The sequence below is a fragment of the Plecotus auritus genome, assembly GCF_963455305.1.
Source record: "Plecotus auritus genome assembly, chromosome: 15".
NCBI lineage: Eukaryota > Metazoa > Chordata > Mammalia > Chiroptera > Vespertilionidae > Plecotus > Plecotus auritus.
This window is the reverse complement of record NC_137781.1, coordinates 11414782-11442553: the sequence shown is the minus strand read 5'-3', so window position 1 is coordinate 11442553 and position 27772 is coordinate 11414782. Positions and strand designations below refer to the sequence as shown.

At 55.4% G+C, this 27772-nt stretch overlaps 1 protein-coding gene across 1 annotated transcript; it reads left to right on the top strand.

Moving 5' to 3' along the window:
* The first annotated feature begins 8164 nt into the window (after positions 1 to 8164).
* ANPEP (alanyl aminopeptidase, membrane) lies at positions 8165 to 27039 on the top strand. Its single transcript, XM_080651570.1, has 20 exons — positions 8165 to 8965; positions 9472 to 9614; positions 9727 to 9878; positions 10256 to 10382; positions 10463 to 10617; positions 10829 to 10942; positions 11045 to 11188; positions 11335 to 11400; positions 11548 to 11613; positions 13011 to 13186; positions 13420 to 13499; positions 15382 to 15509; positions 15599 to 15654; positions 16516 to 16663; positions 20467 to 20558; positions 20995 to 21105; positions 21248 to 21415; positions 22623 to 22763; positions 23126 to 23207; positions 26471 to 27039. Exons 1-20 carry the CDS (start codon positions 8364 to 8366, stop codon positions 26621 to 26623), a joined length of 2904 nt encoding a protein of 967 aa, XP_080507696.1. The 5' UTR covers positions 8165 to 8363; the 3' UTR covers positions 26624 to 27039.
* The last annotated feature ends 733 nt before the right edge of the window (positions 27040 to 27772 follow it).

Genomic DNA, 27772 nt, shown 5'->3' with positions numbered 1-27772 from the left:
GGGCCCCGACGCCACCGCGTGCAGGGAGCCCCACGTCTGCTGCCCACGCCCCCTTCTCGGGCGGGCACCCTGAGAGCCAAGAATTCCTTTGGCCAAGATTCTGCTGCTCCCTCTTCTTGGCCCTCCTGGGTCAGGATACCCTCCCCCGCTGGAGAAGTCCCCCCCACCCAGGGCGGGGCAGGGGCTGCTGGAGCTTCTGGGGGAGGAGAGATGGGGAGACCAGGCTGGGAGGCGGACTGCGCCCCGCTGGCTCTGCGGCTGGGTGATGGGACTGGTGGGACGAAAGGTGACTGGCACTGAGGCTGGGCTCTCCCGGGGAGTGCGCCCAGCGGGAGGGAGAGGAACGAAAATCCTGGGGGTTGGGCCGCTGCCAGAGGAGATGGCCCGGGGCCTCTTCAGGGACCTTTGAAATGTGGCCTCTGTCTAACTCTAATGCCCTTCCCTGGCCCCGGGGCAAGAGGGAAGCACACTCCTGTTCTTAAGCAGCCACTTTACAATCCCGGTCCCCTCTCCCCTTGCAGCCATCCCATCAGGATGGGGGTTTCCGGGATTGTGGGGCACTCCCTGGGGTGACGTCAAGGTTCCCACTATCAACCACCTTTGGGGAGGGGGCCCTCCAAATGGGGCCAGTGGGGTCCTTACCCTGCACCCCAAGTCCCTAGCAGTGCAGCAGGCAGGGGCCCAGGTGAGCCCTGATCTGGGTTTTGTGACCCGAATCCCCTCCTCCCACCATCCCAGCCCCCAGGGACCACACCAGCCAGGCAGGGCCCTCGGGTGGTCAGAGCACTGGTCTCAGTCACACCCCAGGTCTGATTGTGGCCGAGTATCTAAGGACCTGGATCTCTGTGGGCCTCAGCGTGTTCACCCCTAAAAGGGGAGTTGGACCCGATGGACCCTCGGGGCATCTGTTTTCTAGGTGGAGCCGTGGTGGGGTGAAGTAAGGCGTGGCCCAGAGGAAGTGGGGATGTGCCTTCAGGGTTATCACACTGCCTGGTGTGTGTCCCCTTCCTGTGGTCTCTAGCCCTCGTGGGCCCTGCACAGTAGGAAATGGGGGAGGAGGGCAGGGTGTATGGGAAGATGCTTTAGGGAGCATGTGTAGTTAAGCCTACTAACCAGCTGTGGTCCTTGGGTGAGACACTTAACTCTGTGCCTTCTCCAGCTGCCAAATGGTGGCGACTGTCTCAGTAGGGCATAGATATAGTAGGTGCTCAGTTAAACAGATGGGAGATGCCAGGCAGGATCTACAGCCCAGGATGGCTCCGCCATGGCTGGTGCACTTCGCCCCCCGCCCCCGCCCCCGCCCCGCCCATCCCACGAGGCCCCTCTGTGCCTTCCCACCTGAGGGCCCTGCATTGGGTTTTAGAGGCTCAGACCAGAGCTGACCTCCAGCAGGGGGCCTTCTGAGGTTCTCACAGGATGACAATGTCCGAGGCTCCCAGAGGAAGCACCCTGGGGGCTGGCCCGGGCCCAGGCCCATGCAGCTGGGATGGAGGCCGCAGAAGCCTGGAGAAGGTCAGAGGCCAGAGGGGCCAGCGTGGACCCTGAGCTGGGGCCCCAGCCTAGTCTCTGCCCCCCACTCACTGCTCCTCCAGAGCAGACAGGTGGGCTTCAGGGTGCCCCTTGCTCCCAGCTCCCCTAGCCCTGCAGCTGACAGGATGGAGTGGGGAGGGGCACGGAGTGGCCAGTGAGGGAGCCTGCGGCTCACAGTAGTTTGCTGATTGCTGGTCCTCCCGCCGTAGCCCCTCCAGGCTCCTAGCGTTTTCAGAAGGCCACCAGCCCCACCTGAGACGAAGCTGCCTTCTCCCCTTCAGGTGATGTCTTCTACACGTGTGACTCTGCCTTAAATGTTCTCTTGTGCGATCGTTGTCAACCTCAATGTCTATATTTTAAATGTGGAGTAACTTTTGTTCTCTGGACCAAAACTGAGGCAGGGCAGAAAGAGGTGAACCCCTGGGAAAGCCGCTTTGGTTGGATGGGGCTGGAGGCACTTGGTGTCTCCCGAGTCGGGAGATGAGCTGTAAAAGGAACCCACATCTTGTTCCCCTGGGGAGGAGTTCCGCTCCAGAGACAATGCAGGTGCCGCCACCCCCGGCACCACGCAGGATGGAGCAGTGATTCCCCAAGTGGGTGTGGCCATGCAAGATGATTTTAGGCGCTACCAGGATGAATGGTTCTAAGTCAGTAGTCATGAGCTGAGACGTGTAACGGAAAAAATGCAGCGTTAACACGCGCAACCATCATTTCATGGCCATTGTTGTTCAGAAGGAGAGGAAGTCATGAATTGATTACAGGAAAACGTTCGGTCATGTACAGGAGGCTCACACATATGGCAAAGCTCAGAAAGGTCGTTAGTGTGCACAGTCTGGGACCCCAGGGAGAGGGGATGGAGGGAACACCTGTCCCCAGGATAAGGGTTGAATGATGCTGAATTCCATCTTTAACCACCATCTCTTCTTAGTGATGCAGCTGCTTCATAAGTATGTGATGTCCACTGGTGTGTACCAGGCGCTGTGTACTTATGTGACGCCCACTGGTGTGTACTAGGTGCTTGTGAACTTATGTGACGCCCACCGGTGTGTAATAGGCGCTGTGTACTTATGTGACACCCACCGGTGTGTACTAGGCGCTGTGTACTTATGTGACGCCCACCGGTGTGTACTAGGCGCTGTGTACTTATGTGTTGCCCACTGGTGTGTACTAGGCGCTGTGTACTTATGTGATGCCCACCAGTGTGTACTAGGCGCTGTGTACTTATGTGACACCCACCGGTGTGTGCTAGGCGCTGTGTACTTATGTGACGCCCACCGGTGTGTACTAGGCGCTTGTTTCCTGTGGCAGGGGGGAACTATCCTCATGGCGCTCAGTCTTGGGGGGGCTCGGGCTGTCCTGGGGCAGCATCGCTGAAGTGAGCCTCCAGGCGAGAGGGTGGTATGTGAAGGAACGACAGGAGCTCTCCAGGCCAAAGAGCAGTTTATGTGGGGCCCCTGGAGGCGGATGGGGCAGGGGGAGAGCCTGGCAGGCTTGATAAACCAGAAGAAGACAGTGGGGCAGAGGAGAGAGGGTGGCAGGGGGAGAGGGATGAGACCAGAGGATCATGGGGGCTGGATCACACCGCAGCTATAAGCCACGGCAGGGATGGTAGCCGCTGTCATTCATTCAGCCTGGCCTCATGATCTGTGCTAGGCGTGGAGGGGTGTACAGTCACTGAGCCTTCCCCTGAGGTGCCTAGGTCTAGGTCTGAACACGCAGACGGCCTTTTCGTAAGCGCTGTGATAAAGGAAGGAATCAGGCCAGGGGAGGACAAAGGGGCTGCCTTGCAGGAGAAGGCAGTGACATCTGAGCCGGGCTTTGAAGGATGAGTAAGTAGGGCTTTGACAGGAGGGAGAGAAAAGACATTCCTGGCAGTGGAAACAGGAAGGGCCAAGGCACAGAGACACACAAAGGCGCAGAGGGTTTGGGGAAATGCCGGCAGCAGGAGCCACGGTGGGCACTGGAGACAGAGGCCAGAGGGTCAAGTTCACAGAAGGTCTTGAGGCTCAAGCCAGAGTGGAGGTTTCATTCTGCGGGCAGCGAGGAGCCAGAGAGCGAGCTGGAGCGGGAGAGGAAGATTTCCGGCCAAGGTGTGTCTGGCGGGATGTGGAGATGGCCACAGCGGGGACCGAGGAGGGGCCCTGAGTGGAAGCACAGCAGCGGGGCTGTGGGACATGTCCCTCGCGGCGCCCCCAGCTGGGCCGGCCTGGTGCCCAGAGCAGGGACCTCCCATCCCAGGTCAGCGGGCTGCCTGCTGCGCCCACTTTGAAGACCAGAGGCCCTTTCCCAGGGAGTTAAGATCCCAGCCAGCTGGGCCCGTGGTCCAGCTCCAAAGCAAACAGGAAAAGCCGACGGTGGGCCAGGCTGGGCCTCCTTCTTTGTTTGGAGAAAGGATTAGGCCAACCGGATTTGGATTTGTGGGTCTCTCCCTCCGGGGGTGGGAGGGGGCTGCAGGCCCGGTCAGGGGCACGGTGAGGTGCCATTCAGGGGGGCGGCACAGGTCCTGGGGGCCAGCCTCCGGGGGTACCACACGCATGGCCTTCCTTGGCAAACGCTACCCCGATGGAGGGACCTGGGAGCACATGCTACGTCACCCTGGGGTGTCACCATTCCCTCTGTCACCGGGCCCAAGTTGCAGCTCTGCCCTGGGCACTTGGCTTCCCACTCGTGTTTCTTGGAAATCAACCCAGGCCTGACGGGGTGGCTGCCAGTTACTGCAGGGGAAGTCCACACTGCCCAGGCCAGGGCCCTGGGGACAGGCCTCTAGCGAAAAAGGGAACTGCTGAGGGCTTGGAGCACCCTCCCACTGAGAGACGGGCACCCAGGATCCCCCGCAGACCCAGCCCTCGGACCCTGGCCGCTGCTGGCCAGAGGCAGTGGCAGCCATTCACTCTTGCAGTTATGCGGGAGTGAACTCGTCTCTGCGTCGGTTCCCACATGTAGTCACTGACCAGGCCTTCGTGCCGGCTGTGGGGGGTGGGTGAATGAGGTCCTCCAGGAGCTGGCAAGCTGACGGAGCAGGCAAACAGGAGTCCTGAGGGGCATCTGGCCCCGACAAGAGTCCTGCCTGCTTGCTGTGAATGGAAGTGGGCTGGAAGGGGGAGGCCGTTCTCCCAGGGCCAGCGTGGGGGCAGGGACAGGAGTGGAGATGGGCTAGAAAGACTTCAATAAGGTGAGACTCCTTGGATTGACTCCCTCATTTATTCATTCGCCATGTGCGCATTCACTGAACAAGCGTGTGTTGAGCCCCTACTGTTCTGCCAGGTATGTGCCAAGTGTTGGTAAGCAGAAGCAGCCAAGGCCCCCCTGCTCTCTTGGGGCCTCCAGTCCGTTGGGGAAATAGGCAGGGCTGGAGTCATCAACCACACAGATCAAATCGAAAACTCGCTGAGATACAGGGCTTTGAAGAAGAGGTGTGTGGTGCTAATGGAGCTCATAGGAGCTTGACCTGGTCAGGGAGGTCAGGCATCTTCTCTGAGAAAGACTGGAAGGATGAATAGGAATTAACCAGGGTAAGAAGGGAGAGAAGATGACCCAGGCAGAGGAAACAGCATGTGCAAAGGTCCTGTGGTGAGGGAGCTGGGTGAAGGCCAGAGAGGCTGGAGAACCAAGACAGGGGGAGTGCGGTGAGAATGAGGCTGTGCAGTGGGCAGGCTGAGAGCACTCGGATTTGGGTCCCTTTAGATCTCGTTTAGATTCCAAGACCGAAAGGAAGGTTTTAAGCAGTGTTACCAACAAGTTTGGATTCTTGTCTCCTGATATAAAAGAATTTGGACCAGGGACACTGATAAAAGCCAAGGCAGATTTATTGAGGCTCTGCAGAGGGCAAGAACACTGAGATAGGGTCCCAAGTTCTGTGCCCCAAATGTGGGGCCTAGGGGTTTTTATGGCTTGGGAACGTGGAAGTTGTGGGGTTAACAAGGAGTGAGTTAGCAGGCTTTTTCTTTTTTGGAACACAGATCTGGGTATATGTCAGCAAAGTAAAGCATTCTGTGATTGTGCAACACTTACTATGGGATGTGGGAAGGGACTTTCCCAACCAGATATTGAATTGGTCCCTAAGTGATTGATGGCTTGGTTTTATACACACACACACACACACACACACACACACACACACACACTAGTGGCCCGGTGCACGAATTCATGCACATTGAAAAGAAGTTAATTAGAAGAAATATTTTAATATCGCTATTCGCCCTTTCTCTATAATAGAAGTGTCAACCAAATTCACAATCGACAATGACAGATGGAAACACGTGGGTGCGATTGGTACCAGTGAGAGCTTTATATGTATCGTGCATGCACTAGTCAACAGCCTTTTATAGATATAGAATAAACTTGCTTAATTAGACCTGCTTTGTGATGTAAATTTTCTCCAGTCCAGTGAAGCACCCCAACTTCTCTTTCAGGTAATTGTTAGCAACACAGCAGTAAATATCAACAGGAAGCAGATTAGTATTGTAGATCACACAGGTAGAACAAAGGGTAAAATATTTAGCTGCAGCAGTGTTTGACTATATTCTGTGCAGTGAGAAAATCTGAAGTCATTTTCAAGGTCCACCATTTCTTACATCTTTTCAGTTGGGTCAAGTTTCTAAGCTTTCTAAATCTTCGTTTTCTGGCTAATGAAAAGAAAATAGGATTCCACCTAGTCTCCTATCTACCTACTGTGAGGATCAAATGAGATGAGGCACGGGAAAACACTTCACAGACATTTGGTTAAAATGTGAAATGTTTGCACCTGGCTATAAAGCAAGTCATGTTCCTGGGCTGAAGAAACTGCAAGGAGGCTAGTCGCTAGGGAGAGGAAGCTGGGTGTTGCTATGTGATGTCATTACCTGGATGGATACTTAGCATATTAGCCTTTTATATATGTAAATTTTTTATTGATTTCAGAGAGGAAGGGAGAGGGAGAGAGATAGAAACATCATTGATGAGAGAGAATCATTGATGGGCTGGTTCCTGCACACCCCCTACTCAGGATCGAGCCCACAACCTGGGCATAGGCCCTGACCGGGAATCAAATCAGTGACCTCTTGCTTCCTGGGTTGACATTCAACCGCTGAGCCACACCCAGCTGGGCGATGGCTTGGCTTTCGATCAGAAAAACAAACTTAAAAGATGTCTCAGTAGTTTCTGGACCACTGTTGTATGGCAGCCTGTGGACAACTGCCGTAGTCCTGGTGGGCTTGACTCGATGGAGCAGTTTTGGGGAACATTTCATTCCACCCGTTTCAGTAGAAAATAATGATCCAGTTTGTTTGGTGAAGAGGTTTGAGGGGGGCTGAGTGGAAGAGGGATGTGGGGAGTCGGTGAGGGCACAGCAGTGTCCACATAAACAATGCGAGTGGCTTTGACCCAGGAGTGGTGAGATCGGGGGAGGGGGGGTACTGGACGTGAGGGTGAGGGTCAGGTGGTGCCAAGGCTTGAGGAACTAGGCTGGTGGATGGGAAGGGTAAGAATGGACATCAGTTTCCTCTGAGCCAAACCGGCTGGGGCAGTTTTGCCATTTTATTGAGAATGATGAGTGCTATTCTCATTTCTGCCAAGGATAGGAAGAGAAGCCGTGGCCGAGCCCTGGGTAAGAAAGGAGGGGGGTGCCTTTTAGGTTCTGCTCCGTGGTGTTTAATATCTTTTCTCATTAAATCTGTTCCGTGAACAAGAGAGGTAAAGACTGTCATGAGGAAAGAGGTCTCAGAAAGATAAAGCTACCCACCCAAGGTCATGGCTGGTCAAGAGATTAAGCCTCCACCAGCCTCCTGTCTTAAAAGGGCCAGACAGCCCTAACCGGTGTGGCTCAGTGGATGGAGCATCAGCCTGCGGACTGAAAGGTCCCAGGTTCGATTCCAGTCAAGGGCATGTACCTTGGTTGCGGCCACATCCCCAGTAGGGGGTGTGCAGGAGGCAGCTGATCGATGTTTCTCTCTCATCGATGTTTCTAACGCTCTATCCCTCTCCCTTCCTCTCTGTAAAAAAATCAATAAAATATATATTTTTTTTTTAAAAAAAAAAGGCCAGACAGCCCTAGCCAGTGTGGCTCAATGGATAGTGTCCGCCTGAGGACCAAAGGGTCCCGGGTTCGATTCCAGTCAAGGGCACACACATAGGTTGCAGGCTCCTCCTCCCCAGCCCGGAGCCTGTGCAGGAGGCAACCAATCGATGTGTTTCTCAACATCCCTCTGTCTCTCCCTTTCTCTTCCACTTTTCCTAAAAATCAATGGAACAATATCCTCGGGTGAGGATTAACCCAAGGGAAAAACTGGCAAAACAGCTTATCTCATTCTACTCAGCGAGCTCATTATTGAGGAAAAAGGAAAAGGGGGGGCACCTGGGAACCTGCCTGCTCTAGAGGAATGCAGGGGGGCTGGGCACCCTTCCAGCTCGGGCCGCAGGGGAGTCCCAGTGTATTCCTGACTCGGAAACCCACTCTCCCCTTTTCTGCATCTCCCACCTCTTGTTCCTGGGGAGTCCTTCCTCACTCTCACCTCGATCCGCCTTCTCCTGTCCCCACCATCTCAGCTTGCACACAGATAGCACTGCACCCACTACCCTTCAGGAGGGCGGGGGTGGGGTGGGGGTGAGGCTCCAGGCAGCCAGCAGCCTGTAACTGGATACTGTTTGCTTCCCGCAGGTGCACTGTCCCCGGGTCTCCTCTCCGGAGCCTGGGCAGAGCTCGCCCCTGCCCAGTCCAGTGACCTTTGCCTGTCGGAGCCCTGGTTAATTTTTGCCCAGTTTGCGGCTGTGGGGCTCCTCCCTTCTGGGATATAAGCCTGGCCCCAGGGAGCTCTGTTCCCTGCCTGTCCTGAGCCTCCCGAACTCCCACCCTCACCATGGCCAAGGGCTTCTACATTTCCAAGGCCTTGGGCATCCTGGGCATCGTCCTGGGCGTGGCGGCCGCCTGCACCATCATCGCCCTGTCTGTGGTGTATGCCCAGGAGAAGAACAAGAATGCCGAGAGCTCGGCCCAGGTCCCCACCCCCACCACCACCACCATGCCCACCACCACCTTGGACCAGAGCAAGCCGTGGAACCGGTATCGCCTCCCCAAGTCACTGGTACCCGACTCCTACCAGGTGACGCTGAGGCCCTACCTCGCCACCACTGAGAACGGCCTGTACATCTTCAAGGGCTCAAGCACCGTCCGCTTCACGTGCCGGGAGCCCACCAGCATCATCATCATCCACAGCAAGAAGCTCAACTACACCAACACCCCCCAGGGGCACAGGGTGGCCCTGCTGGCCCTGGGGGGCTCCAAGGCCCCCGAAATCGACAGGACCGAGCTGGTAGAGGTCACCGAGTACCTGGTGGTGCACCTGAAGGGCCCGCTGGAGGTGGGCGTCATGTACGAGATGAGCAGCACGTTCCAGGGCGAGCTGGCTGATGACCTGGCCGGCTTCTACCGCAGCGAGTACATGGACGGCGACGTCAAAAAGTAAGTTGGACCTCGGCCGCCCGGTGCTGCGGGCAGATCCAGGCGCGGAGGCAGAGCTGGAGCCGGGGGGCCCAGGGAGGGCGTGGGTTCGAGGCCTTTGAACCTGCGGGAGCCCTCGGTGGGCCCTTCCTTCCTCTGGAGCTCCCGGGGAGCAGCTACAACAAACCCTTGCCCGGAGGCCTCCCTACCCCACTGTCGGGAGTCAGGGACGAGCGGTGAACGTGTCCCCGGTTTAGACAGGAAAACTGAGAGCAGGGGAGAGAAAGGTGGGCTCCCAGCTGACACAGAGATGGAGCCTGCCGGGACTTTGACCCGAGTCCGGAAGGAGCTCTCATCTGCCAGAGTCAGCGGCCTATCCGAGGCTGCCTGCCCAGGCGGGGAGGGCAGGGTTAGGCCAGACCAGCTCTCGGGGCACCCCTTCCCCTGCACGCCCGGAAACACCTCAAAGCCCCACTATCCCACCCCGATGGGTGCACGCATTCCCCGGGCAACCCCCTGGTTTGCAGGGTGCTGGCCACGACCCAGATGCAGTCTGCCGATGCCCGGAAATCCTTCCCGTGTTTTGACGAGCCCGCCATGAAGGCCAGGTTTAACATCACCCTCATCCACCCCAACAACCTCACGGCCCTGTCCAACATGCTGCCCAAAGGTGAGCACGTCTGTCCTGGGGCCACACAGCCTCCGGGAGCCGGCGCCCCAGGGCGGGGGCGCAGGGCCGGAGACAGGATGCACGCCCACCTGCCTGAATGCTCCATGCCCAGGTCCCAGCGTCCCGCTTCAGGGAGACCCCACGTGGGCCGTCACAGAGTTCCACACCACACCGGTCATGTCCACCTACCTGCTGGCCTACATCGTCAGCGAGTTCACGTATGTGAACATGACAGAGACCATGTCGACCAATCAAGAAGTCCTGGTACGAAGCTGGGCCCACCTGTCCTCACCCGGATCGGCCTTGCCTGAGGGATCTTCTTGTTTATCCCAGCCCCTGAGTTGTTAGGCCAGGGTTTGGATCCCAGCTCTGGGGAGTTCTCTGACCCTCGGTCTCTGTGTCTGAAAAGTGGGTCCCTCCTCATGAAGGGAGTTCCCGACCCATGGGTGCCAGACAGACATGGTGGTTATGGCTATTGTTATCCCCCAAAGAATCCTCCCTAGGACTCAAAGCCCCTCAGGGACCCCCAGCCCGCTCCTCTGCTGACCAGGCCTCCTGGTTTAACCTCATCCAAGCCATGGACTCGGCCCACCTTTGCCAGGACCAGGAGGGCCCCTGACCTACCTCCCTCCTCTTTGCAGATCCGGATCTGGGCTCGCCCTAGTGCAACCGCGGCGGGCCATGGCCAGTATGCCCTGAATGTGACAGGCCGCATCCTAAACTTCTTTGCCCAACATTACAACACACCCTACCCCCTCGATAAATCCGGTGAGTGAGGGATCTCACGGGGGAAGGCGGGGGGGCCTCCATGTCCAGAAGCCGTCCTGCCAACCTCCTGGCCTCCCCAGACCAGATTGGCTTGCCTGACTTCAACGCCGGCGCCATGGAGAACTGGGGGCTGGTGACCTACCGAGAGAACTCTCTGCTCTTCGACCCGGCGTCCTCCTCCAGCAGCAACAAGGAGCGGGTGGTCACCGTGATTGCACACGAGCTGGCCCACCAGGTAGCCGGCACAGCATGCGGAGTGCAGGGAAAGGAAGCGGGGGGGGGGGGCGGGGAGGGGGCTCCGGGAGGCGAGGGCACAGGTCCCCCCTCGGTAGCCGGGAAGGGAGGAGGGTTAGCAGGCGGGAGTCACGATGATGTCAGAAGGCGCCAGCCCAGGCCTGGCGTTGGGGGCGCTCCTGAAGGGTTGCGGCTGACCCCCGCCCCCACAGTGGTTTGGGAACCTGGTGACGGTGGCCTGGTGGAACGATCTGTGGCTGAACGAGGGCTTCGCCTCCTACGTGGAGTACCTGGGTGCTGACCATGCTGAGCCCCACTGGAACCTGGTGAGCCCGCTGTGCAGGGGCCTGGGGCCTGGGGGTGGGGCGGGGGGAGGACTGGGTCACCCCTCCCAGGACAGTCTCCTGACGGCGGCTGGGGATTTGCAGAAAGACATCATAGTGCAGAACGAACTGTACCGTGTGATGGCAGTGGATGCCCTGGCCTCCTCCCACCCGCTGTCCACCCCGGCCGAGGAGGTCAACACGCCGGCCCAGATTAGTGAGATGTTCGACTCCATCTCCTACAGCAAGGTGCAGCCCGGCATGCATGCTAGTCCCGAGACAGCGGGGGGCATGGGGAGGGAGGTGGGGCTCCGGGAGCACCTGTCCCGGCTGGGTGGGGTCACAGGGTCCTGCTGGCTGGGCACAGCTTTCTGAGCACCCCTCCTCCTCCCCAGGGAGCCTCTGTGCTCAGGATGCTCTCCAGCTTCCTGACTGAGGACCTGTTCAAGAAGGGCCTGGCGGTGAGTGCGCTGGGCCAGCCCTTGGTGGGTGGGGGTGGGGGGCTTTCCTCCAGCCCTGCCCCTGCTCCCCAAGCCCAGCCTCCCACCCTGGCGGAGTGGTGGAGCCTGGGGCCCCAACTTAGCCCTCACCGCGGCCTCTTTCCACAGTCCTATCTCCAGACCTATTCCTACAACAGCACCACCTACCTGGACCTGTGGGACAGCCTGCAGAAGGTGGGTAACAGCCTGCCCCTGAGCCCTTCTGTTGGGGTCCTGAGATACTAGATGTCCCTCGGGGGGAGGGGGACGCCTGTGTAAAGGAGTGTGCCGGCGCACTGCTCACCAGCCCGGGCAGGTCATTCGGAGCCTCGGTTGGTGATCAGGAAAATGGCCCTATGATGGCCCCTTGAAGGAGGGGGTGTGAGAACCGTGGGCCAAGACCCCGCAGGCGGCCTGCCGCACCCCGTAGCGAGCTCCGTGATGGGAGCCCAGGAATCCACCCCTCTGAGTGCTCAGGACACGGGCCTCCCGGTTCCCAGGCCCGAGCCCTCCTCTACCGGGAACTTTGGAGCCAGTCATTCAACCTGCTCTCCCGGCCTCTCCCCAGCACGACTTTGCACCCAGCACCCTCAGCACAGCTGGGACCTTCCCATCCGGCCCCACCTTGCATTCCTGTCCACTCAGACCCGAGCAGCCCCTGTCTGTGGGGCAGACCCTCTGACCACCCTCCACCGCCCCGCCCTGCTTCTCCTCTGCTGGAGTCTGCCCACTCTCCTTCATCCCCACCCCTTCCTCTCCCTCCTAGGGGCCCCACCCCTTCCCTGGGGCCCTCCTCACCCCAAATGACCCCTTCAGCTCCCAGCTGCCCTGGCTCTAAGGCAGCCGTGGGCAAACTACGGCCCGCGGGCTGGATCCGGCTGTTCTATCCGGTTCTCTTGCTCTCCCCTCCGCTCCTTTACTTTGAATTTATATTAGTTCACACAAACACTCCATCCATGCTTTTGTTCCGGCCCTCCGGTCCAGTTTAAGAACCCATTGTGGCCCTCGAGTCAAAAAGTTTGCCCACCCCTGCTCTAAGGCTAGTCTGACCAGGGAGAGGGCACCAGGGCTTTGTCACAGTCACAGCTGGGCTCCAGGGTCCTATTGGCCAAGCTCCAGCTCAGGTTCCATCTGCCAGGAACCTGGCCCCCGCCCCGCCTCCCTCACCAACTCAGTCCCTCCCCTCCACTTCCACCGGCTTCCTTGCCCTGCCTCAGTTTCCCATGCCTCCTGCAAAGGTGAGCCCTCCTCCAGGCCAGGTGCCCCCCAACTCCATCCCTCCCTCCGGCTCCCTCTTTCCTGAGCCCCCTCTTTCTGCAGCCCCCGGAGCCCCCCCCTTCTCAGCCTATACCCTCCGACACACTCTCCTGCCCGCCTTTTTGGCCCTGTTGTCATTTTTATTTTCTCAGTTATTAACAGACGTTGTTGGCATTTTGCTGTTGTTATGAAAACAATACATATGCATGGAAAGAGAGAAAAAAGACCCATGAGTACAGTAGCAACACCTTCCGCCTGTCCCCAGGCCCCCTTCGGGGTGTCCACGGCTCTCGCCCTCGCTCTGACTGCTCCCTCACCTGTGTGTCCCCTTCCAGGCTGTGGACCAGCAGACGGCCATCAAACTGCCTCAGAGTGTGAAAACCATCATGGACCGCTGGATCCTGCAGATGGGCTTCCCTCTCATCACCGTGGACACCAAGACAGGGACCATCTCTCAGAAGCACTTCCTCCTTGACCCCGACTCCAATGTCACCCGCCCCTCAGACTTCAAGTGAGCAGACGGGGCCCCAGGGCCGGTGTCCTCGTTCGGGTCCCCAGGGGCCTCGCCTGCGGTGGTCCCAGCCCCAGCGGCTGCCCACAGGCTCTCGTTCCTGGGCCAGGAGGAGGGGGGCGCCTGGTGCCAGAGAGTCTGGCAGAGAGGGGAGCCTGGGCAGGGCTGCTCTGCGCTGGTGGTGGCCACGGCCTGCCGTCTCTCACCGCCCCCCTTCGGGTCTCTTGTTGCAGCTACCAGTGGATTGTTCACATCTCGTCTCTGAAAAACGGCAAAATGCAGGAAGACACCTGGCTGGAGGGAGCCACCAAGAGTAATGCAGGCCTGCCCCTGTAGACAGAAGCCCCGCCCCTGTAGACAGAAGCCCCGCCCCCCACTCCCAGCTCCTGGCCCAGGTGCTGGGGTCCCACAACCTCGGCCAGGGCTTCCTTCGTCATTTCACTCCCCAAATGGAGCTGCCTTCTTTGGTTCTTTTTTTTTATTATTTTAAATATGTATTTTATTGATTTTTTACAGAGAGGAAGGGAGAGGGATAGAGAGTTAGAAACATCGATGAGAGAGAAACATCGATCAGCTGCCTCCTGCACACCTTCTACTGGGGATGTGCCCGCAACCAAGGTACATGCCCTTGACCAGAATCGAACCCTGGACCTTTCAGTCCGCAGGCCAACGCTCTCTCCACTGAGCCAAACCGGCCAGGCCTTCTTTGGTTCTTTTTAAAAAAATTATTTAATATATTTTTATTGATTTCACAGAGGAAGGGAGAGGGAGAGAGAGATAGAAACATCAGTGATGAGAGAGAATCATGGGTCAGCTGCTTCCTGCACACCCCCCACTGGGGATGGAGCTGCAATCCGGGCATGTGCCCTGTCCAGGAACCCAACCATGACCTCCTGGTTCAGAGGTGGATGCTCAACCACTGAGCCACGCCGGCCAGGCCTGCCTTCTTTGGTTCTAATCTCTACTCTGCTGCTGCTACCCAGCTTTGTGACCCTGAGCAAGTTACCATCCCTGTCTGGTCTCCATTTCTTTATCCATAGAATGGGGCTGTTCAGTGTCTACCCCCACGGGATTGTGTGAGCATTAAAGGAGACAATCCCCATGAAATGTTAGACAGCACCCGGCACTGAGGAAGCCAAGGTCAAGGCAAGTCATCTTCTGCCCTAGGCCAAGGCTGCCGATGAATAGAGGGAAGACAAGCTGCGCTGAGTGCTTTCACAGAGGCGTGTCTGGCCTCTGGGCCACTTGGGCACAGGGCCCAGGAGCTGGGATAAAGGGAGATTCAACTTCACGGAGAGGTCAGGGAAGACTTCCCGGAGGAGGTGACCTGAGTCTTAGAGGAAAAGTAGCAGTTAGCTGGGCTAATGGTGTCATAGGAAAGCATTTCAGGCCCCAGCTGGTGTGGCTCAGTCGATTGAGCGTCAGCCTGCAGTCCCGGGTTCGATTCCGACCAAGGGCACATGCCCAGGTTGCGGGCTTGACCCCCACTAGGGGACGTGTAGGAGGCAGCTGATCAATGATTATTTCTTATCATTGATGTTTCTGTCTCTCCCTCTCCCTTCCTCTCTGAAAGTAATAAAAATATATTTTAAAAGAGAAAAGCATTTCAGGCAGAGGAAAGAGCAAGTGTAAGGCATGGAGGCAGGAGAGAACATGGGACTGAGCAGCGGTCCCTGCAGGATGCAGGCGACACTTGGGCCAGGAGGAGCTGGGGCAGCTGGGAAGTTGGCAAATGATTGGGTCTGACCTGCAGGTGTGGAAGGGTCCCCTCTGGTGCCAGGAGAAAGGCTAGAAGGGAGAGCAGGGAGGAGGGGGTGCTAAACCCCACTGAAGAGACGAGCAGTGCCAGGGGGCTGCCTGGATGGGAGTCTGAGAGGACTGGAGGTGTGAGGGTAGAGGTATCCAGGTAGCTGGCACTGGCCCGGGCACATGGAGCTCTGGGAGGCAGGCAGGCACTGAGGTTCAGGCGTGGCATGTGGTCTGTCCGAGGTCACCAGCCAGCCAGAGGTAGAGATCGGCCGGGCAGCCTGCCACTGCCCCTTCCCCCCACCTCCTTGGCTTTGCCCCAGAGGCTGGTGGCCAGCTGTTGCCCAGCTGCACGAGGCTGCTCTTGGCTGAGGCCGGGAGGGAGGAGGTCAAGGGTCAGCCTCTGGTCTTCTGAGCCACGCCGCCCCAGCCCTGGTCTCTCCCCACAGCTCATGATCTGTTCAAAACCACAAACGAGTGGGTCCTGCTGAATGTCAATGTGACGGGCTATTACCAGGTGAACTACGACCTGGACAACTGGAAGAAGATTCAGACTCAGCTGCGGAACAACCTGTCGGTGGGTATCAGCCACCCGGACTTGGGCCCCTGCCCCAGGCCCAGCCCGAGGTCACAGCCTGAGGTCACACCCTCTGTTGCTCCTTCTAGGTCATCCCGATCCTCAATCGGGCGCAAGTCATCCATGACGCCTTTGACCTGGCCAGGTGAGTGTCACCTTCCTCCTCGGGCCCAGACGGGCTCTGCCAGGAAGGCCTTGTGCCGTGAGCAGGTGCTTTTCCATAGTGAGAAATCCTGAGTCTGACCTGCAGGTGTGAAGGGTCCCCCCGCCCCCCACTGTGAGCAGCAGGCTTGTCTTCTTTTTTTTTTTTTTTTTGTTAATCCTCACTCAAGGATACTTTTCCACTGATTTTTTAAAAATATATTTTTATTGATTTCAGAGAGGAGGAAGAGAGAGAAAGAAACATCAATGATGAGAGGGAATCATTGATTGGCTGCCTCCTGCACGCCCCCACACTGGGGATCGAGCCCACAACCTGGGCATGTGCCCTTGACTGGAATTGAACCCAGGACCCTTTAGTCCACAGGCCAAGGCTCTATCCACTGAGCCAAACCAGCTAGGCATCCATTGATTTTTGGAGAGAGTGGAGGGGAGAGTGAGAGATAGAGAGAAACATTGATGTGAGAGAGACACATCGATTGGTTGCCTCCCGCATGTGCCCCGATAGGGCTGGGGATCAAATCTGCAACCGAGCTACGTGCCTTGACCAGAATCGAACCCGGGACCCTTCAGTCCCAGGGCCGACGCTCTATCCATTGAGCCAAACTGGCTAGAGCCTCGTCTTTACAATGGGGATAATAAACAAGGGATTGTGACTGGCAATGGGGGAGGACAGGGCCTGGCTGGCCTTGTTTGTGGAATCGCCCGGCACCCACATTCCCCACCCCAGTGAACACTGGAGCTGGCGCAGTTGGGGCTCTGGGACCTCAGGTTCCAGGAGGCGGCTGGGGTTCCCAGAGAGGAGTAGCTGGGGGTACTAAGTTGAGCCCCTCTGTTTGACCCCCAGTGCCCGCCAGGTCCCTGTCACCCTGGCGCTGGACAACACCCTCTTCCTGATCAACGAGAAAGAATACCTGCCCTGGCAGGCCGCCCTGAGCAGCCTGAGCTACTTCAAGCTCATGTTTGACGGCTCCGAGGTCTACGGCTCCATGCAGGTACGGGGTGGGGGGGGAGGGCCAGCCTGGCGGGGCGCGGGGACCATTTCGCCAGGTGCCTGGCATTGCACCATTAGGAAGTCCATGGAGGTATCGCCTGGCGTGGTGAAACCCTCCAGGCTGACCCGGCCCAGGGCCTTTGTGAGCGCAGGCTTGGCAGAGTGGTGAGCACGGGCGGCATCAGGAGTGAAGGCCGCCGGCACTGAGGAGGTGCGGGTTGGGAAGGGCAAGGGAAGGGCCCAGACTTCCAGCGAAGTTGGCGGATTTGGAAGTTAGCCCTTTCAGAAGAGGCTACTGTGCTGGGGCGCAGGACGCCTGTCTTACCGGCTACGTGGCCTTGGGTACCCCTCCTGAGCCCAGAGAACCCCTCTGTGAAATGTCTGCCTGTCTAGCCAGCCCACGGGCAGAAGGGGCGGGAGATGCAGGTGTTAGCAGCTTTAAAGCAGGGGACTCCCACTAGGGAGACCAGAAGGGGAAGCTGCATCTGTAAGAATGTTCATTGCCATGTGGTTTATAGAAGACCAAAAACCCCATAACACTTTTTAAAATATATATTTTTTTATTGACTTCAGAGAGGAAGGGAGAGGGAGAGATAGAAACATCAATGATGAGAGAGAATCATTGATCGGCTGCCTCCTGCACGCCCCACACTGGGGATGGAGCCCACAACCCGGGCCCGGGCCCTGCCTGGGAATCGAACCGTGATTTTCTGGTTCCTAGGTTGATGCTCAACCATTGAGCCATGCCGGCCCGGCCCCAAAACAGTTAAATGTTCCAAAGCTGGGTTGGTTAAGTAGCCTATCCATTTGGTGGAATACTATGGAGCCACTAGCTCATACTTGAAGAGATCATGTTTTGATTAAACATTTTTCACATGAACTTCCTATGCGTGAGGTATTATGGTGAATGAGGTTGTAACTCATTTCAGCTCATGAGCTCACTTACCTTGGCATCACCTCATCTTCCTTATGCGGCTGTCACAATATTGGGTCACCTCAGTGTGTGGCATTTACTTCGTTGCCATTATCTACGCAGCATTCTGGCTGAGCCGCACAGAATGCTGTGCTCCTATTTCCTTCTTTGTCCGTCTTATGAAAATGTATCAGATAATACAGCAGCGTTGCTCCCCCGTCCCTGCCCAGGCACCCCTGCTTTCTTCAACCCCCTTCGGCTCATAGGCCAGGTCGCTCTCCTGGACTCAAAGTCCTTGGGTTCTTCCTCGAGTCTTCCTCTGTCTCATCTTCCAGGAGTTTTGAGAAAGGGTTTGTGAGAGGTGGACATCCCAGGGCAGATTTTCTGAAATGCCTTTATTCCACCTTCACACCGGCGTGAGCTCACCTGGGTTTAGAAGTTCCTACGTTGGAAATTATTCCTCAGAAACCTCTCAGGTCTTGCTGCACTCATGTCTAGTCTCTGTTGAGAAACCCAGAGCTTGTCTCTTTTTTAAAATAATTTTTTATTGATTTCAGAGAGGAAGGGAGAGGGAGAGAGAGATAGAAACATCAATGATGAGAGAGGACCATTGATTGGCTGCCTCCTGCACGCCCCCTACTGGGGATGGAGCCGGCAACCCAGGCATGTGCCCTTGACCAGAATTGAAACCGGGACCCTTCAGTCTGCAGGCCGACTCTATCCACCGAGCCACACCGGCTAGGGCGAGCCTGTCTCTTTTCCGGTTCTTTGAACGTGGCCAGTTTCCCCTTCTGGAAGCTCTGCACATTTTTGTGTTGCTCCTTCCAACTTTCTTCCTCTCCTTCTTTTTCTTGGGGGACTGGACCTCGCGTCTCCCCTCTGGGGTTTGGCAGCGTGTTGACGTTTTGTTCTGCCCGCTGGGACCTGCCCACCCGCTCTCCTCCGCAGGCTGTGTTCATTTCCTCGCTCGTGTTTGTAAACCTCCCAGGGCGGTTCCTGGCCCAGCGTCTGTGCCTCCGTCCAGGCCAAGGGCAGTCATCACAGGCTTTCCCGAAACCTTCTTTTCTTCCTTTGACGGGTTTCCTCTGCGTCTTCTGTGGCTTTTGTCTCTTTGAGTTGGAGGCTGAGCTGCCACTTGGGATTTGAGAAGGAGGCAAATAAAAAGTGATTAGAAGCCCCGTGGAGAGGTGGGGTTTGTCGCCTGCAGGTCTCCCTGTGGGGTGACTGGGGGGGCCAAGTGACTCCTCATGGGGGTGTTGCCTTGAGACCATTCAGTCTTCAGAGCGGGATCCTCTGTTTTGTGAGGCTGGTGGGTTAGAGTGGGGAAGGCGAGTGGGGACACCTCCGTTCAGTACGTATGCTCCATTCACCTCTGCTTCCCTCTGCAGGCCAGCCACTCTCCCACGGTGACCTCCCAGTTCTGAGCCCCTCTGATTAGCCTCACTGGTGGTGGGGAAGGGGGGTCTGCCCAGGGAGGGAGGGGGGCTGGGGGTAATTCCTCCTTCTGCTGCCCTGGCCTCCATCGCCCTTCTACAGCCCCCGCCTCCCTTCATCCCCCGCAGACCTACCCCTCTAATGCCGAGCCTGCCCCTGCGGTCCCTCGCTTCCGTCCCCCGATCCCTCCACAGGCAGGTCACTCTGCCAAGCCTGTCCACCTCCTCCTAAGTGGTGTGGCCGCCTCTCCCCCTGCTCTTTCCTCTCCCACTCTCTTTGTTCTTGGGGTTTGTTCCTTTACGTTTGGCTGTGGCTTCTGGTTGGCACACATGACAATCGACCATGTTGAGCCAGAGTCTGCGAAGGGCCCTAGCCGGTTTGGCTCAGTGGATAGAACATTGGCCTGCGGACTGAGGGATCCCAGGTTCGATTCTGGTCAAGGGCACATGCCTGGGTTGCGGGCTTGATCCCCAGTTTCTAGGTCTCTCTCCCTTTCCCTTCCTCTCTGAAATCAATTAAAATAATATATATATATATTAAAACAAAAACAGAGCCTGCAAAGGACTTTAATAACATGGGATGGGACCCTAACTGGTTTGGCTCAGTGACTACAGCGTCGGCCTGCAGACCAAAGGGTCCTGGGTTCGATTCTGATCAAGGGCACATACCTGGGTTGCAGGCTCCCTCCCCACCCTCACCCCTGGCTAAGGCCCTGGTTGGGGCGCGTGTAGGAGGCAACGAATCAATGTGTTTCAGTCACATTGATACTTCCCTCTGTCTTTCCCTCTCTCTCCCACGCTCTCTAAAAATCAATGGAAAAATATCCTAGGGTGAGGATTGAAAAAACAAATAAAATAAACACCAGGGGGTGGGGCTTAGGTGCAAGGCCAGGTGCAGTGTGCAGCGCGCAGGTGTGTAGATTCGCTCGGTAGAAAAGAGCAAAGGGCACACATCAGCTTGGAAATTTCTGTTTTGGTGAGCTCCTGGTGGCTTGTACTTTCTGCATGTTTTTCTGTTTCCTAAATTCCCCACAATAAACACAGAACATTAACAATCAGGCCGCGGGGGCCGAGGAGACCCAACCCTATGTGAAGATACTGTAGCATAACCAATGGACACAGACACTGGGGCGGTGGGGGCTTGTCCTGGGGGGCAGGAGTGGCCAGGGAAGGGGGTCAATCGGGGAAAAGGGAGACATATGTAATACTTTCAACAATAATAAAATAAAATAAAAAGAAATGGTGATGGTTAGAGTGTTGGGGTGCTGAGGCTCTGCGGGGAAGAACCTCAGCTCCATCATCGGATACAGGTTAGGAGGGATGGGGGCTCTGAGTGCCGTCCGGCCCTGGGGGAGGCCCCGAGCCTCTGGTCGCTTTGCCTCTAGCCTTTAGCCCTTGACACCTGCCCACCCACACGAAGTCTGGCCTTTGAAGCTGCTCATGTTCTCTTTTCCTCAGAAATACCTGAGGAAGCAGGTCACGCCCCTCTTCTATCATTTTGGAAATCTCACCGGTAACTGGACGAATCGCCCCGAAAACCTGATGGACCAGTGAGTGTGACCTCCTCTGGGTCTGGAGGTCATGGGGGCCCCAGCCACCCTGACTTGGGGAGTCCAGAGCAACACCCAGGCAGTGTCCCCCAGACCTCTCCACTCCTGGCTGCACTGGGAGCGCCAGGCGGGGAGTGAGCCCCACCAGCAGGGCCCCTGCCATCTCTGTGGGGCCTGCGGGCCATCTGGCCTCTTTGCACAAAGGACCAAACTGAAACCCCGAGGTCCCTTCACCGACCTGGTCATTGAGATCCTAGATGGGAAAGCTGGGGCTGGCCCCTGTGCCAGCCCATGTGGGTCCCCAGGCATAGAGCAAAGGGGGGACCCAGAGGACATGGCAGGCTGCAGCCTTAGCACCCCGGCCTGGCCGCCCCTCCTGGAGCCGTGTGTCAGCTGGGGAGGCCTGGCCAGTCTGACCCAGTGTCCCCCGGGGCAGGTACAACGAAGTTAATGCCATCAGCACCGCCTGCTCCAGCGGGGTTCAGGAATGCAAGGCACTGGTGTCGGACCTTTTCTCCAAGTGGATGGCTAACCCCAGTGACAATCCGTGAGTGTCCCCTGCTCCACCCCAAGCTTCATTCGTCCCTCAAGCCCACAGCCCTGTCTTCATCAGGACCTGATCCCACCTTCCCACCGGCTGCTGCTCCGCTGCTGACCGCCACCCCCCTCCCCCCCACCCCCCATGCCAGGATCCACCCCAACCTGCGGTCCACCATCTACTGCAACGCCATCGCCCAGGGCGGCGAGGAGGAGTGGGACTTCGCCTGGGACCAGTTCCGAAAAGCCACCGTGGTGAACGAAGCTGACAAGCTACGCGCAGCCCTGGCCTGCAGCAAGGAGGTCTGGATCCTGAACAGGTGAGGGCCCGCGGGCACGGTGGGCGAGTTCCCTTCCCCACCGGGATCCCGGGCTGGAGAGGAAGAACCAGCCTCACAGGGGCTGCACACTCACCAAACTGCACAGTGCGGCAGGATGTTCCATTTTACGGGTGGGGACCCTGAGGCTCGGAAAACTTGCCCAAGGTCAAAAAGCTTTAAGGAGCCCAGCCCGGTGTAGCTCAGCGGTTGAGCGTTGACCTAGGAACCAAGAGGTCCCAGGTTCGATTCCTGGTCAAGGCATATGCCCAGGTTGCGGGCTCGATCCCCAGTGGGGGGCGTGCAGGAGGCAGCCAATCAGTGATTCTCTCTCATCATTGATGTTTCTATCTCTCTTTTCCTCTCCCTTCCTCTCTGAAATCAATAAAAAATACATAAAAAAAAAGAAGCTTTAAGGAGTGTTAGAGTCAAGAATCTAGCCCAAGTCTGGGCTCATATCCTATGCTTTTTTTTTTTTAAGTATTACATTTTTGTATTTTTTTATTATTATTATTGATTTCAGAGAGGAAGAGAGAGAAACATTAATGATGAGAGAGAATCACTGATCGGCTGCCTTCTGCACACCCCCTACTGGGAATCGAGCCCACAACCCGGACATGTGCCTTTGACCAGAATTGAACCCAGGACCCTTCAGTCCACAGGCCGATGCTCTATCCACTGAGCCACACCAGCTAGGGCTTGTGTCCTGTGCTTTTAACTGCTATAGCCTCTCAGCCTTTACTTGACAGTGACTCAGTTTCCCTCTCTGTGAGGGGCTGTGGCACAGCTGGACCTCAGTCCTTCTGGATGTGCAGGCCAACCCCCAAGCCCTTGATGAGGGCCCCTGGCTCCCACTGCGTGCCTCATACGCCATCAGGACCACCTCAGTCAAAGTCAGGAGTGGCCACCCTACATGGCACAGGGCTCGCAGCTCTTGTTCCTTCATTCCCTATCAGATAGCTGTCAAATACCTGGTCATGTCAGGCCTGACACCGGGCCCAGCCAGTGACCCTGCACAGGGGCTTCAGGGTCCCAGCTACAAGAGGGAGGCAGGACCACGGGGTCTTAGCCCTTGGCATGCCGAGAGGATGGCAAAGGATGGAGGACAGCTGTGGGGGGAGGGCAGGCTCCTGGGCCAGCCTGGCTCTCTGTCGAATCATCTGACTGCAGCCCTTGGACGTGATCACTAACGCAGATCCTGCCCTCACAGGTACCTGAATTACACCCTGGACCCCAACTTAATCCGGAAGCAGGACGCCACCTCCACCATCAGCAGCATCGCCGGCAACATCGTCGGGAAAACCCTGGCCTGGGACTTTGTCCAGATCAACTGGAAGAAGCTCTTCAATGAGTGAGTCGGCTGCGAACATGTCAGGGGTGCATAATGTCTTTGCTCGCAGAACACAGCAGGGCTGGGAGAGAGGGGTGAACCCTGCATAGGAGTGGGGGCATCGAAAGAGCAGATGGGGGATGGGCCATCCCTTTTCCCACTTGGAGGGAAGAGAAAGTCTGGCTGGTGGGAGTGATGTCTGGAGAGATGGGAGCAAGGACACCGCAGTGAAACCTGTGTTCAGGTCCCCTTGAGTGTGCCCTTCCATCTCATCTACAAGATGGACCAATCACAGGGCAGCTGTGCGGATACAGTGTCGCCTGTCAGTCACTGAGTGCTAGTTCCCGCCCTCCTCACCCTTCATCTCTCTCCCTGACCTGCAGTTATGGTGGTGGCTCCTTCTCCTTCTCCAACCTCATCCAGGCCGTGACGCGACGATTCTCCACTGAACACGAGCTGCAGCAGGTAAGCAGCCCCGGGCCCCGGGGACCATCGCGGGTCTAAGGGGGCGGCTGCCAGTCAGCTCCCTCCGAGTGTGGTCACAGGGAGCGTGGGGTCCTTGTCGTCAGGCCTCCCTCATTGAGAGGGGAAGCTGGGTGTCCAGACTTTTTCAATGGTGACAGTACAATCCAAAAAGTTCTCTTGGAATTTTTGTACAGGCAAAAAGGAAAGAGGATAAAATCATGAACCTTCATGTACCCATTACTCAATTAGAAAACTTATGAACATTTTCCCAACACTTTGTGGGGATGGATAAATTTTCAGGCAAATCACTGATATTATGTAACTTCACCTCTAAATACTTTAGCCATATTTAAAACAAAGGAATTTTAAAAACATTATGTCACTGTTATTAGCAAACCCAAGAAAATGAATGATCATCTTATACCCAGGCCGTTTTCAAATCTTCTAAGTTTTTGTCATTGATATGTTTGAATTAGAAGCCAAAGTGAACTCATTGCATTAGGTTGCTTTGTCTTTTTTTAAATTGAGATATAAAAAAATTTTGAGATAAAATTCGTGTATCATAAAATTCACCATTTTAAGTGGTTTTTAGTATATTTACAAAGTTGTGCAACCATCACCACCATCTAATTCTAGAGCATTTTTACTACTCCTAAAAGGAACCCTTCACCCATTAACTGTTGCTCCTCATTCCTGTCTCCAGCCCCAGGCAATCACTAACCTATTTCCTGTCTCCATGGGTTTGCCTCTTTGAACATTTCATACAATGGACACATACAGCATGTGACCTTTTGTGTCTGGCTTCTTTTACTTAGCATAATGTTCTCAATGTCCATCCATGGCATAGCACGCATCACTCCTTGGTATGGCTGAGTCCTATTCCATTGTGTGGATAAGCCACTTTCGCTAGTCCATTGAGCGGCTGATAAAACATTTGGGTTATTTCTACCTTTTGGTTATTATGAATATCACTGCTATGAATACTCATGTACAAATTTTTGAGTGAACATATGTGTCTTCATTTCTCTTGGGTATGCACCGAGGAGTGGAATTGCTGGGTCATTTGGTAACTCTATGTTTAACTTTTGGTTAAACTGCCAAAATGTTTTCCAAAGTAACTGTACCAATTTACATCCCTGCCAGCCATGTATAAGGGGGCCAATTTCTTTTTCTTTTTTATTTATTTAATTATTTAAAAAAATATATATTTTATTGATTTTTTTACAGAGAGGAAGGGAGAGAGAGCTAGAAACCAATCAGCTGCCTCTTGCACACCTCCTACTGGGGATGTGCCCGCAAGCAAGGTACATGCCCTTGACCGGAATTGAACCTGGGACCTTTCAGTCCGCAGGCCGATGCTCTATCCACTGAGCCAAACCAGTTAGGGCTCTTTTTAAAAAATATATTTTTATTGATTCCATAGAGGAAGGGAGGGAGAGAGAGAAACATCAATGATGAGAGAGAATCACTGATCGGCTGCCTCCTGCACGCCCCACACTGGGCATGGAACCTGAAGCCTGGGCATGTGCCCTGACCAGGAATCAAACTGTGGCCTCCTGGTTCGTAGGTCGATTCTCAACCACTGAGCCATGCTGGCCCGGCAGTGGTGTCTCTTGATACATAAAGTTTTTTTTCTTTTGATGAAGTTCAGCTTTCTTTTTTGTTGTTGTTGCTTGTGCTTTTCGTGTCATATCTAAGAAACAGTTGCCTGATCCAGAGTCACCAAGATTTACACCTTGCTTTTTACCAAGAGTCCTATTATTTTAAGTCTTGCGTTTAGGACTTTGATAAATTTTTCCTTAATTTTGTATATGGTGTAAGGTAGGGGTCCAGGTTCATTCCTTTGCATGTGGCTATCCAGTTGTCGCTGCCCCGCTTGTTGAAAAGCTTGTTCTTTCCCCCATCAAATGGTCTTGGCACCCTTGCTGAGTATCAGCTGACTGTAAATGTGAGGGCTTCTATCTGGACTCTCAGTTCAATTTCATTAATCTATCTGTGCAGCCTTATGCCAGTACCACTCTTTTTTTTTTTTTTTAATATGTTTTTATTGATTTCAGAGAGGGAGAAGGAGAGGGAGAGAGAAACATCATTGATGAGAGAGAATCACTGATCAGCTGTCTCGTGCACGCCCCCTACTGGGGATCGAGCCCACAACCTGGGCATGTGCCCCCTACCGGGATCAAACCCAGGACCCTTCAATCTGCAGGCCAACCTCTATCCACTGAGCCAGACCAGACAGGGCCCACTCTGTCTTGCTTACTGTAGCTTTGTAGTGAGTTTTAATATCAGGAATATGAATAACACAACTTCGTTCTTTTGCAAGATTATTTGTCTCTTCTGGATCCCTTGAATTTCTTTATGAGTTTTAGGATCGGATGCTAATTTTTGCACGAAAGGGCCATTGGAACTTTGATAGGGATTGCATAGAATCTATAGATCCGTTCAGGGAATATTGCTATGTTCATAACATTAAATCTTCCAAACCATTAACATTTATTTGGGTCTCTTTTCCTTTTATTTCGGTCTTCTTAATCGCTTTCCAAAATGTTTCATAGTTTCCAGCATACCAGCCAGTCTTGTACTTGTCAAATTTATTTCCAAGTGTTTTATTCTTTTTGATGCTATTGTAAATGAAGCTGCTCTCTTAATTTTGTTTTCAGATTTTTCATGGCTACTATGTAGAAATACAACTGATTTTAACATATTGCTCTTGTATCCTGCAACCTTGCTGGACTCATTAGTTCAAATAACTTTTTTTTGTAGATGTCTAAGGATTTTCTGTGTGCAGATCATGTCATCTCCAAGTAGAGGCAGTTCTGCTTCTTCCTTTCTTGTCTAATTGCCCTAGTTACAATGTCCAGCACTAATGCATTTTTTAATCTGTAACATCTTTTTTTTTAAAAAAAAGCAAACAAACAAACCACTTATTGGTCGAAGCAACTGGGTCATTTGTATTGTGAAAATGCCCATCTTTTAAATTTAGCTGCTCGTTGCCATGGTGTGTGTTTCATTTGCCACTCTCTCCTCCCTTGATTGGATTGAGACTGCAATTCAATTAAAAACCGAGAGTCCATGCACTAAAGAATCACACGCTGAAGGCTAGATCATCTAGGAGCCAGATTGAACCCCGGGGGCTGTCACTTCTTAGCTCTGCTCCAGATAAGGACTTGGCCCCAGCGGGGTGGGAGGACCAGGACCGGGCCCCTCTGCTCAGAGCTGCAGGAGACCAGCCTGGGCTGAGACTCGCTCCCTTTTCCCGGCAGTTGGAGCAGTTCAAGAAGAACAACATGGACACAGGCTTCGGCTCAGCCACGAGGGCTCTGGACCAGGCCCTGGAGAAGACCAAAGCCAACATCAAGTGGGTGAAGGAGAACAAGGAGGCGGTGCGTGCGTGGTTCACACAGAACAGCCAATAGTCCTTCGTCTGTGCAGTCGCCTGGCCCACATGGGAGGTGCCCACAGGCATCTGTCCCAGTGGCTCACCCACTGCAGGACCCCCATTCCCGTGCCCTGAGGCCCACGTCCTCCCTCAGGGACTAAGTCCTAGCCCGTGTTCTCTCCATCTGTCCGTGGAGCGCACCTCCCAGCCCCTGCCCCTCGTGCCCACTGCACCCCGGGCCTGGCATGGCTCCTGTCGCCCAGAGCCCTGGGGATGATCTCAGGGAAGCCCAGCTCCAGGGCCAGAGCAGCAAAGCCCTACGTGGACTTGGGTCGGCCTTGGGGAGCTGTCTGCGCCCTCTCACCTTCCCACGAAGACCCTGAACCTGGGGACTCCATAGATCTGTATATTTTTTTTTCTAAGAGAAAATATAGATAAAGGATTTCTAGATGAGCTTCCAGACTCATGACTGAACCAGAACAGGAGGGGTCCGCACGGCAGCTGGGGAGCCTGGGCTACAGGGAATGGTGTGTGGGCGGCACTGGGGGGTCTGGGACGCTCGGGGGGCATGGGGGAGGGGGTGCTGGGCCTTCCTGCAGAATCTGCTGCGTTTTCCTTTCATCTGAGTACTGTGGGTGCTGGGGAGCCCTGGGGAGCGGAGGGCAGGCCCAGGCACAGAGCTCCATGGTGGGGTGCGGAAAGCAGGGCCTGGTGCCCCGCCAGAGCGGGTCCTGCGCCGCAGCTGCACACCTGGGACAGCGAGGGGAAGGGCAGGTCCTGCCACCTCCCCAGGGTCCATGGCGGGGGGTGTGATGTCAGGTCGTAACCTTGTTAACAAGAGTAGCATGCTGGAAACGGCAGGTACCCCGTCACCTGGGGGAGCTGGTGGCCAGGGCCAACACTGAGCGGAAGGCCTGGGACCTGTGGGCTCCAAGGCCCACACAGACTTGCTGGGAATTTCTCGGCCAATAGAGCGAGGTCAGTGGTTCCCAGCGTGGGCACACGCCCCACAGGGGGGCAATTTGATGTTTAAGGGGGGCAATTTGAGAATGAGTTAATAACAGTGATTTTTTTGCATTTCTTATGGTTCTAGGGGCCTCACAGTCTATAAATGTATATTGTGACATGTGTATGCATTTCAGTTCTCTGTTACATGTTTTGAAACTTTATTTGCTATTTCTTCATA

What these genes read in the sequence shown, in the direction of transcription:
- ANPEP (XM_080651570.1), top strand. Translation starts at nt 8,364, where the DNA reads ATGGCCAAGGGCTTCTACATTTCCAAGGCCTTGGGCATCCTGGGCATC. An exon ending in ACTCCATCTCCTACAGCAAG is followed by an intron (nt 11,189 to 11,334) that starts GTGCAGCCCGGC and finishes CCTCCTCCCCAG; the next exon opens with GGAGCCTCTGTGCTCAGGAT. An exon ending in ACCCGCCCCTCAGACTTCAA is followed by an intron (nt 13,187 to 13,419) that starts GTGAGCAGACGG and finishes CTCTTGTTGCAG; the next exon opens with CTACCAGTGGATTGTTCACA.